The 13,007-nt window shown below is 36.1% G+C and overlaps 2 protein-coding genes across 2 annotated transcripts in view; one reads left to right on the forward strand and one right to left on the reverse strand.

The window, feature by feature from the left end:
• NAA30 (N-alpha-acetyltransferase 30, NatC catalytic subunit) overlaps positions 1-13,007 on the reverse strand; it is an 834,104-nt gene that overhangs the window by 182,236 nt on the left and 638,861 nt on the right. The gene's annotated exons all lie outside the window — the stretch shown is intronic.
• EXOC5 (exocyst complex component 5) overlaps positions 1-13,007 on the forward strand; it is a 65,568-nt gene that overhangs the window by 44,658 nt on the left and 7,903 nt on the right. Inside the window, exons 13-15 of the mRNA XM_050799723.1 lie at positions 2,207-2,315; positions 5,152-5,272; positions 6,497-6,583. Of these exons, the coding sequence (XP_050655680.1) occupies positions 2,207-2,315; positions 5,152-5,272; positions 6,497-6,583 (317 nt within the window). The remainder of the gene's footprint in view (positions 1-2,206; positions 2,316-5,151; positions 5,273-6,496; positions 6,584-13,007) is intronic.

Raw genomic sequence — 13,007 nt, forward strand, 5'->3', positions numbered from 1 at the left:
CAGAGTAATGTTGGCCTCGTAGGATGTGTTGGAAAATATTTCCACCACCCCTCCCAATTTTCTGGAAGAGTTTGCGTAGAATTGGTATTCTTTCTTTCTTTAAGTGGTTGGTAAAATTCACAAGTGAAGTCATTTGGGCCTGAATTTTTTTGTGTGTGAGGATTTTAAACTACAAATTCAACTTCTTTGGTAGATACAGAACAATTCAGGTTATCCACTTCTTTTTAAGTCAGCTTTGGTAGTTTGTATGTTTTAAGCATTTGTGTAGTTCACATAAGTTGTTGAATTTATTGGAATAAAATTATATTCATGATATTTTCTTATCCTTTTGATATCTGTAGAATTTGTAGTGATGTGACCACTTTCCTAATAGTAATTTATGTCATTTTTTTTTTTTTTCTGATCAGGCTAGAGGTTTATTCATTTTACTGATTTATTTCCCCCCAAAGAACCAGCTTTTGATTTCATTAATTGTTCCGTGTTGTTTTTCTGTTTTATATTCATCAATTTCTACTCTTTATTACTTCTGTTATTCTGCTTACTTGGGTTTTATACCCCCCACCACAACCCCCCTGTTTTTTTAGTTTTCTAAGGTAGATGTTTGAGATCATTGATTTGAGAACTTCCTTCTGTCCTAATCTAATGCAGGTGTTTTGTTTTACAAATTTCCCTGTAAATACTACTTTAGCTGCATCCCCAGAATTTTTGTATGTTGTGCTTTATTTGCATTCAGTTCAAATCCTTTTAATTTTGCTTTTGATTTGTTTTGGCCCAAACGTGATTTAGAAATATGTTAGTTTCCAAATATTTAGGAATTTGTTAGGTATCTTTCCGTTACTGATTTTAAATTTGATTCCATTGTGGTCAGAGGATGTACTTTGTATGATGTGAACCCATTTTAAATTTATTAAGACTTGTGGTTTTCTTTTAGCCCAGAATATGGTCCATCTTTTTTGTATGCACTTGAAAAGATATATATATCCTGATGTTGTTGGATGGAGTATTGTATAAATGTCAGTTAGGCTTAGTTGATTATGTTGTTCAAGTCTTCTATATCTTTACCAATTTTCCATCTGCCTCTTCTGTCTATTATTCATGGATGTTTGGATGTAAATAGGAGGAGTGTAAGAATGGCTTGTGAAGAAAGTAAGAGCATTTTTTGTGCATCAGTGATTAGAGGAGGAGGGTGAATATTGGAGTAGAGAGACTGATGAAGGAGGGGTAAAGATTGGGGTAGTTATTAATAAGACCAGGAAGGAAGCCGAGTAATACCAAATTATAATCAGTGGGAATTCAAAGGGGGTTATAGAATTCCTATCAACTTCTAATTTAATACATCAGGTAATAAGTATTAACCCCAAGAGAATACGTGAATGAAGACTACAAATAGGTTTGACAGAAGCAGAAATCAATGTATAAATAATATGGAAAGCAATTATAAGAAGTCGAGTAATTTTCTGTTAAAAAGGGATTTTATTTTCCCAGCATAACTAATAATTATTTTACTAAATAGCTAGTTTAACAGCAACAGCAGCACCAAAATGAATATTGTAAGCTCACTATGTGCAAATACTGTGCTAAAAACACTTTACGCTTATTTTCGTATTTTATTCTCACTTCAAGGCTAGAATGTAAGTACTGTTAATATTATTCCCATCTTCCAAATGAAGAAATTGAGGCATGGTGGGGTTAAATAACATCTCAAAGGTTCACTTAGTCAGGAAATGATAAAACCATTATTTGAGCCAGTCATATTTTATGGTGCATCTATTATTAATTTCTCCATCTCCACTCCCCAGTGAAACAAAGAATTCTTTTTGTTCTAAGTTTTACTAGACTGTTCTTTGCTCAGTCAGTGGCTCTCAAACCTCTGACCCACAGTAAGAAATGCGTTTTACATGTTAGCCCTGTGTATACATATTTAAATGGGGGAGGTATACATTTTATGAAGGTGTACTTGGATTTCACTATTGGATTGCAGTCCAAGTTTGAAAAACGTTGCTCTAAGTCAGGAGAGTTATAGGCAAATATGGAGCGTTAAAATTGTGTGTATGTGTGTTTGTGCATGCATGCGCAGTATGGGGGGAGCTGTGAGTTATTTTGATACCTGAAACACTGACTACATCTTATAAAAAATTGCTTAAAAAATTGGCATTTTCAAAAGGTAGACTTGAGGAGTGATAATTGTTTGGTTTTTGTTTTTAAGCTCTCTGATCCTTCTGACTTACCAAGGAATGCCTTCAGAATTTTTACCATTCTTGTGGAATTTTTATGTATTGAGCATATTGATTATGCTTTGGAAACAGGACTTGCTGGTAAGTATATTTGTGTTACACTTGTGTTAAATTCCTTTGATCCTGCTTGGTTAAACTATATGCATAATGTTTTGCGTATAATCATCTCTGTTTGTCAAATTCCGTTCAGTGCAATGAAGTTGGAGCTTTTATAATGCAAAGATTTGCCAGGTGCTAAAAGCTATACAGAATGGTTCTCTCATATTGTTTACATACGGCATAATAGAATAATAGGCTACCTAAGTCACTACAATGTATGACACAATGTCTTACAATGCTGTCAAGGAACAAAAATGAAGGCAAAAACAGTTCTGATTGGGGAATTGAGTAATCTAGATTTAGAAAGAGAAGTATTAAAAACTAAGTCTGGAAAAAAATAGATTCACATTAAAATTCTTATTTTGCTTTTGGTCTTTTGGTCTTAGTAGTTAGTATTAGTAGCATAATAATGACCTGAGTCCAGTCTCATTAATGCAGTTGTCTGCTTCATCTGTTTAATGGTCATCTCAAACTTAACATATCCAAAATGAAAATCTTTATCTTCCTTCTAAACCTGTTCCTTTCCCATTCTTCCCATGTCATTAAAAGGCATTACCAATATGCATGATTAGTGTATGTCAGTTTTTTGAAAGGCATTACTAATCATTTACCACTTGCTCAAGCCCCAACAAAACCCAGGAGTTCCTTAATTCCTCCTTTTCAGAAATCAATCCTGATAGCCAATCCATCAGCAAATCCTGTTAATATACTTCCAGGCATAAGCCAGATTCATGTACTTTTCTCCATCTTCACTGATGCCACCCTAATTTAAACACCATTTTCTCTGACAACTTGTAACTGGTCTCCCTGTATACATTCTTGCCTCTCCACATTACTGACTTCATGTAACAGCCAGTTTAATTATTTCCTTATTTAAAACTCTGTAGTGGTTTCCTATTACTCTTAAGGGGAAAACAACAGCAAACTCTAGAGAAGCATGACTTTTTATCTGGCCTGGTATGTATTCATCATCTCTCGTTGCGTTTCTTCTCACTGAGCAGTCACTCTGACCCTCATTGTTTTTCCTTGCTTAGTCTCTTTGCACTTGGTATTTTCCTATCCCCAAAATCCTTTTGCTTCAGCTTTTCTCGTGGCTGGCTTTTCAGTCATCTGATCCCAGCTAAGATGTTACCTTCTCAGAGAGACCATTGCTGATCACCGTAGCTAAAGTAGCCCTCTTCTCCCAGCCCAGTTATCCTCATTATCTTATCATTGCATTAACTTTTTTTATAGCACTTACCACAATGAAATTTTTGTCTGTTAATGCCTGCCTCCACTCACCAGAATTCATTCATTTAACACATGCTTATTAAATGCCTACTCCTGCACTTGTGGAGTTTACATGCTTATGGAGAAGATAGACAAATGATTAGAAAGTGCAATGAAGAAAAATAAAACTGAGTAAGGGATTAAAAAATTTTAAACAGTGTGTATATATAATAATTTTGATATGCCCTTATTTTTATTTTTGAGACAGAGTCTCGCTCTGTCACCCAGGCTAGCATGCAGTGGCACAGTCATGGCTCATGGCAACTTTGAACTCCTGGGCTCAAGCAATACTCCTGCCTCAGCCTCCTGAGTAGCTATAACTATAGGTGCATGCCACTGCACCCAGCTAATTTTTTCTTTTTTTGTAGAGATGGGGTCTTGCTGTTTTGTAGAGATGGGGGCCTAGGCTGTTCTTGAACTCTTGACTCCAAGCGATTCTCCCTCCTCAGCCTCTCAATAATTTTTTGTTTTGATTTAAACTGTTTTCCTAAAGGTTTCTTTTCCTACTAACTTATGCCACTGCTGGACTGTTTGTGTGTGCCAGTTTTTCTGTAATTATTGAATATTCTTTAAAAATTTTAATTTCATGGTTAAAAACATACATCGTAGCTGAGTTCTGATGCCTATAAAGAAAAAAAGTATGTCAGTATTACCTTAATTTTTATGTCTTTCATTAATAACAATGATTCATATTTTCTACATATGTATTGATTTTTTTTCTCTTGTAAAGTTTATTTGTTATTGGAGCCTTCAGTTTTCTTACCAGTTGCTAATCTTGTCTTTTACTTGGGTGGGGGAGGGGAACACCTTTATTTTCCATTATTAAGACAAAAAAATCATTGTCCTGTAAAGAACTGTAGGTATCAAGCCTGTATTTTCTCATTAGCTATGCATATTTTCTTTAGTCTCTTAAGTCTTTTACTTTTAGCTAGAAACATAAACATGTAGGACCTTAGAGTTCATCTGTTATTCTTTACAAAAAGGAGGAAATGGAAATCCAGAGGTCAGCTGACATTTTGAGGTCAGAATATGGAGTGGCTTGATTCCCTTTTTATTTTATTCTGAATAAATTCCAGAATAAAATCAGGTATGTAATCTGTAGATAGAACATTTTGAGTATTTTTGAGAAAATAGTGTAGAGTACAGTAAGTGAAATGTGTCAGTTTAGGCATATTACTATGGCAGCAGTATCTAGGATAAAAGATAAAGAGACTTGAATGAGGAAGACCAATGAGAGAATTATTCGAACTATTATCAGAGATAAAGAGGCCTGGTTATAAGAAATATGTGGAGATGTATTCATGGCTCACGTGAATCATGAAGGCAAAGTAGATAGATGGTGAACATTGGGCGTAAAAATAACTTTGGATGAGTTTTACTAGTATAAGCTTAGCTTGATTTTCCTCTTCTGTCCACAGAAGTCATTACTGATGTATTAAAACAGTGGTTTCATTTATGTTATAGATTAAAAAACCACATTCTTTTTTTCTGTTGCCAAGATGAATTTCTTCAAGGATGATTCTAACATATGTATGCTTTCTGGTTTTAGGAATTCCCTCTTCAGATTCTAGGAATGCAAATCTTTATTTTTTGGATGTTGTGCAACAGGCCAATACTATTTTTCATCTTTTTGACAAACAGTTTAATGATCACCTTATGCCACTAATAAGGTTAGTCAAATTATCTGATTTTCATTGATATTTCAGTGACTGTTACAGCATTCTACATAATATTCTACGTGTATTTTCATTAAATTTAAAAAGTACATGTTCACAAAAATGTCAGACTGGACAAGTGGAATGAAATAAAAATATAAAAATTCCTAGGAAATAAAACATTAAATATTGTTTCTTCTTGCATTTCTGTTTTCTCTTTCCACTATATTATTAATTTTGGTGTATTTCAAAAGATTTAATCTGTCACAAACCTAAATCTGAAATCTCATGTGAAAGAGGACCTCCAGCTTAGTGAAACTCAGCAAATTTGACATCTTTTAAAAGATCTCATAAACAAAGTCCATGTACCCACTTGTTATAAAGACATACAAAAAATTTTATAAGATTAATAGGACAGATTTTAATGAGGCATTAAGTAAAGTTTGGTTTATATCTTCATATCAATTTATGTGAACTTATAAAACATTTGAGAATCAAATAAGATGGTGTATATGTGAACATGCTTTACAAAATTCTCTTTAGCACTATTATGTAAGAGGAAAAATATTCATATAAAATTTTTTGACTTTTTGTTATAAACACTGACATGCCAAGAATAGTCCAGAAACAGTCTCAAAGATAACAGTCACTTGTAATCCCTGAGTCATACTTTGAAAGGAAATTTACTTTTCAAGATCTGTTATACCACATAGCAGAGAATTCACACAATTATTAGGGTTGCCTATTTCTTAATATTTTGAATGTTTTGACATTCTGATAGCATTCAGAAGGCAAATATGATTGTCAGGTTTTTAAAAATACAAGTGGATTGGCTGTTTCCCTCCAAATTTTATAGTATGATTTACTGTATTCTTAAAACTCTGGTGATGCTAGTCTATAGCTTTTGTTGGTGTTACACTAGATATTTGTTTATAAAGAAAACCAAATAATTCCACAATTTTAAAGTCACATTTATATTCTTGAGAGATGTCTCCTCAGAGATCAAAATAACAAATTTAAGTGGTCCTCTTCCTTAGTCTATTATAATGAATTGGGCATAGTGAATGCTAAATAATTACTTTGCTTCTTATATGCTTCTTGGATTTGTTAACAATATTAATGCATGTATATGGATGTATTTATAAATGGATACAATGTAATACACATCGATGTAAGAAAAACTTTTAGAAAATCTCAGATTATTAATATGACTCTCTTTCCATTTTAAATATACAATAGCTCTTCTCCTAAGTTATCTGAATGCCTTCAGAAGAAAAAAGAAATAATTGAACAAATGGAGATGAAATTGGATACTGGCATTGACAGGCAAGTTGTTGGTTTTGTCTCTTGCATTTTTTAAAATTATAAAAACACCATATTATAGCAGCATGCAAATACTTTGTAGAGAAGAAAAATATTTATCTTAATTCCACCATATTGCTACAACATTTGATTAAAAAAAAAATTATTTTTACATATTGCCTTCATCCTTATTAGAATGTTGTTTTTATTGGATCCTGAAGTTTTTTACTTGGCCTATCTTGGCATTTAACATACCTTCCTCACTAAGCTTAATCATTTCTAGCTTTTGATTTAAAGTGAGAAGTATGTGACGTTTTTCAGTTGAACACTTAGAGGCCATTGTAGGATTATTAATTGTCCTAATTTCAATGTTACTGTGTTTCAAGGAATAGGGAGGCCCAAGGAGAGGCAGAGAGACAGGGAAATAGCCATTAACTGGAGTAATCAGAACACACACTATATTTGTCAGTTAGGTTCACTGTCTTATATGGGTATGGTTTGTGACCCAAAACAATTAAAATAGTAACATCAAAGATCACTGATCACAGATCACCATAACAGATTTAGCAGTAATGAAAATGTTTTAAATATTGTAAGAATTACCAAAATGTGACACAGAAACACAAAGTGAGCCCATGCTGTTGGAAAAATGGCACTGATAGACTTGCGTTGCCACAAGCCTGCAACTTGTAAAAAAACAAACAAAACAAACCACAGTATCTGTGAAACACGATCAAATGAAGCAGAATAAAACAAGGTATGCCTGGATAATCAGAAGTGGGGTTGTTGGATCATATAGTAGCTCTGTTTTTAAGTTTTTGAGGAATTTCCATACTTTTCCATAATGGCTGTACCAATTTACATCCCCATCAACAGTGTACAAATGTTCTCTTTTATCTACACTCTTGATAATGCTTGTTATCTATTGCCTTTTTGAAAAGAGCCATCCTAACGGGTGTAAAGTGATAATTGATTGCATTTTCCTGATTACTAGTGATGTTGAGCACCTTTTCATATACCTGTTAGCCATCTTTATGTCTTCTTTCAAAAATTTTTATTCAGGTTCTTTGCCTTTAATCATTGGATCATTTATTTTTTTGCTATTGAGTTGTTTGAGTTCCTATATTTGGAGTGTTAAACCCCTCTGAGATGTACGGTTTACAAATATTTCCTTCCATTTCATAGGCTGTTAATTATTTCCTTTGCTGTGCAGAAACTCTTTAGTTTGATGCAATCTCATTTGTCTTTGTTTCTGTTGCCTCTGCTTTTGAGGCCATATCCAAAAGGTCATTGCCAACACCAACGTCAAGAAACTTTTTTCTTATGTTTTCTTCTACTAGTTTTATAGTTGTGGGTCTTATATTAAATGTAATTCATTTTGAGTTGATTTTTTTTTGGTGTAGTGTAAGATAAAGGTGTCATTTCATTTTCCTGTGTGTAGATATCCAGTTTTCCAGCACCATTTATTGAGGAAACTATCCTTTCCCTGTTGTGTGTTCTTGGCACCCTTGTTAAAGAGCAGTTGACCATAAATGGATGGATTTATTTCTGGGCTCTGTATCCTGTTCCATTGGGCTGTGTATCTGTTTTTATGACGGTATCATACTGCATTAATTACTGTAGCTGTATAATATATTTTCTAACCAAGAAGTACAATGCTTCCAGTTTTGTTCATTCTCAAAATTGTTTTGGCTATTCAGGATTTTTTCTGGTTCCATAAGAATTTTAGTTTTTTTTTTTTTCCTATTTCTGTGAAAAATGCCATTGGAATTTTGATTGGGAATGCATTGACTCTAAAGATTGCCTGGGGTAGTATGGACGTGTTAACAATATTATTTCAAGCCCTAAACACGAGATATGTTTCCATTTACTTGTTTCTTTTGGCAATGTTCTGAAGTTTTTTCAGTGTATAAGTCTTTTACTTCCTTGGTTAATTCCTAAATATTTTATTCTTTTTCATGCTATTGTAAATGGGATTTTTTTTTCTTTCTTTTTTGGATAGTTTGCTGATAATGTTTAAAAACAACTGATTTTTGTGTGATGATTATCTTGCAACTTTACTGAATTCTTTTATTCTATTTTTTGATGGAGTCTAAAATTTAGAGTTTTCTCTAAGATCATATCATCTGCAAAGAGACAGTTTTACTTCTTTCTTTCCAATTTAGATGTCTTTTATTTCTTTTTCTTGCCTAAGTGCTCTGGCTAGGATACCCACTACTGTGTTGAAAGGAAGTGGTGAGAGTGGACATCCTTCTTGTTCCTGATGTTAGTTAGAGGAAAAGCTTTGAGCTTTTCACTATGGAGTTTGATATTAGTTGTGGGCTTGTCATATATGATCTTTATTATCTTTAGGTATATTCCTTCTATACCTAATTTGTTTGCAAGTCTTTGTCATGAAAGAGTGTTGAATTTTACCAGAAGTGGTTTTTTTTTCACATTGTCAGACAATCATATGATTTTTATCCTTCATTCTGTTAATGTGGTCTGTCACATTTATAGATCTGCATATGTTGAACCATCCTTGAATCTCAGGGATAAATTCTGTTTGATTATGGGGTATGATCCTTTTAGTATGCTATTGAATTTAGTTTGCTAGTTTTTTTTTTTTTTTTTTTTTTTTTTTAACATCTTTATTCATCAGGGATATTGGCCTGTAATTTTCTTACCTGTATTGTCCTTCTCTGGCTTTGGTATCACTGTAATGCTGTCTTTGTAAAATGAGTTTGAAAGTGTTACAAGTTCTTCCATTGTTTGAGAACGATTAGTGTTAATTCTTCTTCTTCTTCTTCTTTTTTGAGACGATGTCTCCATCTTTCCAGGCTGGAGACCAGTGGCGCAATCCTGGCTCACTGCAACCTCCACCTCCCTGGTTCAAGCAATTCCCCTTGCCTCACCCTCCTGAACAGCTGGAATTACAGGTGCACACCACCATACCCAGCTAATTTTTTGTATTTTTAATAGAGACGGGGTTTTACCGTGTTGGCCAGACTGGTCTTGAACTCCTGACCTCAGGCAATCCACCCGCCTCAGCCTCCCAAAGTGCTGGGCTTACAGGTGTGAGCCACCGCGCCCAGCCAATTCTTCTTTTAATGTTGGGTAGAATTCACTAGTAAGGCCATCTGGTCCTGGGATTTTTCTGACTTCAGCAGGAACTCTGTCTCTTAATCTCTTCATCTTCTGCCAATCTATTATCCTTTTCCTAGCTTTATTTCTTTAGTTATTGTGCTTATATCACTTGGTCCATCTTTTGAATTACTTTCTTGAAATACCCTAAAGTACATTTCCTTCAAACACAACTGTCTTACAGACCCTAACCTCTGATAGGTGCAGTCTCTTTTATTCCCATAACTGGTTGGCTCCTCGCTGTTGGAGAATATCACATAACATGTACGTTATTAGTACCACTGCAAATCCATGCTTTCATTTCTCAGTTGAGTCTTTAGTACCTCTTATCCATCCTTCTGATTGTCCTTACACAGTGCGACTCAGCGTTGCTCCTACCTGTTTTTCCCAACCTTGTCAATTCTTCGTAAGTTCCCTATCTCCACTGGAAGCATTCTGTACACATTCAGCATCCCTAATCCAAAAATTCAAAATAAAAATGCTTCAAAATTTGAAACCTGAAATTTTTTGAGTGCTGAAATTACCCTACAAGTGGAAAATTTTACACCTGATCTCATGTGACAGGGCACAGTCAAAATACAGATGCACAGCACATGGTTTATTTGAGTACCCCCAAGGGAAAAAAGACCCTCCCAACCCTCTTCAGCTGTGATAAATATTTTCTGTGCATGTCCGAATTCCACCCGCCCCCCCACAATAAGCATGCCTACAAAGAATAATAAAATGGCATGTGTGTAGGCTGGACATGCCAGTGGTAGGTTGCTCACAATGCCCCACATGCAGCTGAGACCTGTGTGTATTACTCACTGTGTGTGTGCTTTTTTTTTCTCCTTATTCTGTGCTCTGTGGTATAAAGATGTGAAATCTCAAAAAGGCCTGCAGATACCCCTGTGGTTAACAGTGGTAAGAAAAAGAGGAAGTTTATCCTTTTGTTTGTTTTTGTTTTTTGAGGTGGAGTCCCTCTCTGTCGCCCAGGCTGGAGTGCAGTGGCGTGATCTTGGCTCTGTTCAACCCCTGACTCCTGGGTTCAAGCAATTCTCCTGCCTCAGCCTCCCGAGTAGCTGGGACTACAGGTGCACGCCACCGTGCCCAGCTAATTTTTTGTATTTTTAGTGGAGATAGGGTTTTGCTATGTTGGCCAGACTGGTCTTGAACTCCTGGCCTTAAGTGACCCACCTGCCTCAGCCTCCCAAAGTGCTGGGATTACAGGCGTGAACTACTGCACTCAGCCTGTTTATCTTTTAAAAAAAATTTTTTTGTGGCCAGGTGCAATGGCTCACTCCTGTAATCCTAGCACTTTGGGAGGCTAAGGTGGGTGGATCACCTGATGTCAGGAGTTCAAGACCAGACTGGCCAACATGGTGAAACCCTATCTCTACTAAAAATACAAAAATTGGTCAGGCATCGTGGCAGGCACCTGTAATCCCAGCTACTCGAGAGGCTGAGGCAGGAGAATTGCTTGAACCCAGCAGTCAGAGGTTGCAGTGAGCCAAGATCACGCCACTGCACTCCAGACTGGGCAACAAGAGCAGAACTCCGTCTCAAAAAATGAATAAATAAATAAATAAATAAAAATAAAAATCATTTGTTTAGAGACCATGGTCTTACTCTGTCACCCAGGCTGGTGTGCAGTGGTGTAATCGTAGCTCACTGCAACTTTGAACTCCTGGGTTCACACAGTCCTCCCACCTCAGCCTCTTGAGTAGCTCAGATCACAGATGCACACCACCATACTCAGCCTTTTTTTTTTTTTTTTTTTTTTTTAATGTAGAGATAGAGTCTCATTATGTTGTCCAGGCTATTTTTGAACTCCTGGGCTGAAGTGATCCTCCCACTTCAGCCTCACAAAGTGTTGGGATTACAGGTGTGAGTCACCATACCTAGCAGCACTTATGTTTATCAAAGCTGTTGGACAAAAAGGATGGTGGTGTAAGTGTGAAATGTATTACAGAAGAGTATGGTATTGAAATGACCACCATATATTACCTGAAGAAACAGAAGGAGAAACTCTGTGCTGAAAGTGATGAACGGAAGTTAATGAAAAATATAAAAACACTACATAAAGCTAAAAGTGAAGATCTTGATTATGTATTGAAAGAGTGGATCTGTCCGCATTGCAATGAATACATTGCCACTTAATGGTATGGTGATGATGAAACAAAGATCTATCACAATGAATTGAAAATTGAAGGGAATCATGGCTATTCAATAGGCTGTTTGCCAAAAGTTAAGAACAGACACGGCATTATGTTTTCAAAGGTTTGTTGTGATAAAGCATCTGCTGGTCATGAAGCAGCAGAGAAATTCCTTAATGAGTTTGCCAAGGTTATTGCTGATGAAAATCTGGTGTGAGAATAAGTCCATAATGTTGATGAAACACTACTATTTTGGCATTACTGCCCCAGGAAGACACTGACAATACAGGTGATAAGATGGCTTTTACAGAAATTGAGGTTGCCAAGGGCGGAGTAACTGTGCTGGGGTGTGCTAATGCAGCAGGCATGTAGAAGTGTAAGCTTGCTGTAATAGGCTGAAGCTTGCATCTTCATTGTTTCCAAGGAATGAATTTCTTGTTGGGTCCACTGTTATGCTAACAGAAAGGCATGGATAACCAAGGGTGTCTTTTCTGATTGGTTTTACAAACGTTTTTTACTAGTGGCTTGCACATACTGCAGAAAAGCTGGACTGGATAACAACTACAAGATTTTGTTATTCCTTGACAACTGTTCGTGTCATACTTTTTCCCAAATGTGACTTTATTCAGTCTTCTGACCAAGGTATCTTTAGATCAATGAAGAGTAAATATAGAAACACTTTCTTGGGTGGGCATGGTGGCTCAAGCCTATAATTCCAACACTTTGGAAGGCTGAGGCAGGAGGATCACTTGAGCCCGGGAGTTTGAGACCAGCCTAAGGCAACATAGTAAGACCCTATCTCTACCCGCCCAAAATTTAAGAATTAGACAGGTGTTCTGGCATGTGCCTGTAGTTCCAGCTACTCAGGAGGCTGAGTTGGGTGGATCACTTGAGCCTGGTATGTCCAGGCTGCAGTGAGCAATCATCACACTGCATTTATCCTGGGTGATGGAGTGAGACCCTGTCTCAGAACACTTTCTTTTTTTTTTTTTTTTTTTTTTTTGGAGACAGAGTCTTGCCCAGGCTGGAGTGCAGCGACGCCATCTCAGGTCACTGCAACTTCATCTTCCCAGGTCAAGCAATTCTTCTGCCTCAGCCTCCTGAGTAGCTGGTACTACAGGCACCCACCACCACGCCTGGCTAATTTTTGTATTTTTAGTAGAGACAGGGTTTCACCAGGTTGGCCAGTC

Source organism: Macaca thibetana, chromosome 7 (assembly GCF_024542745.1).
Source record: "Macaca thibetana thibetana isolate TM-01 chromosome 7, ASM2454274v1, whole genome shotgun sequence".
NCBI classification, from domain to species: Eukaryota; Metazoa; Chordata; class Mammalia; order Primates; family Cercopithecidae; genus Macaca; species Macaca thibetana.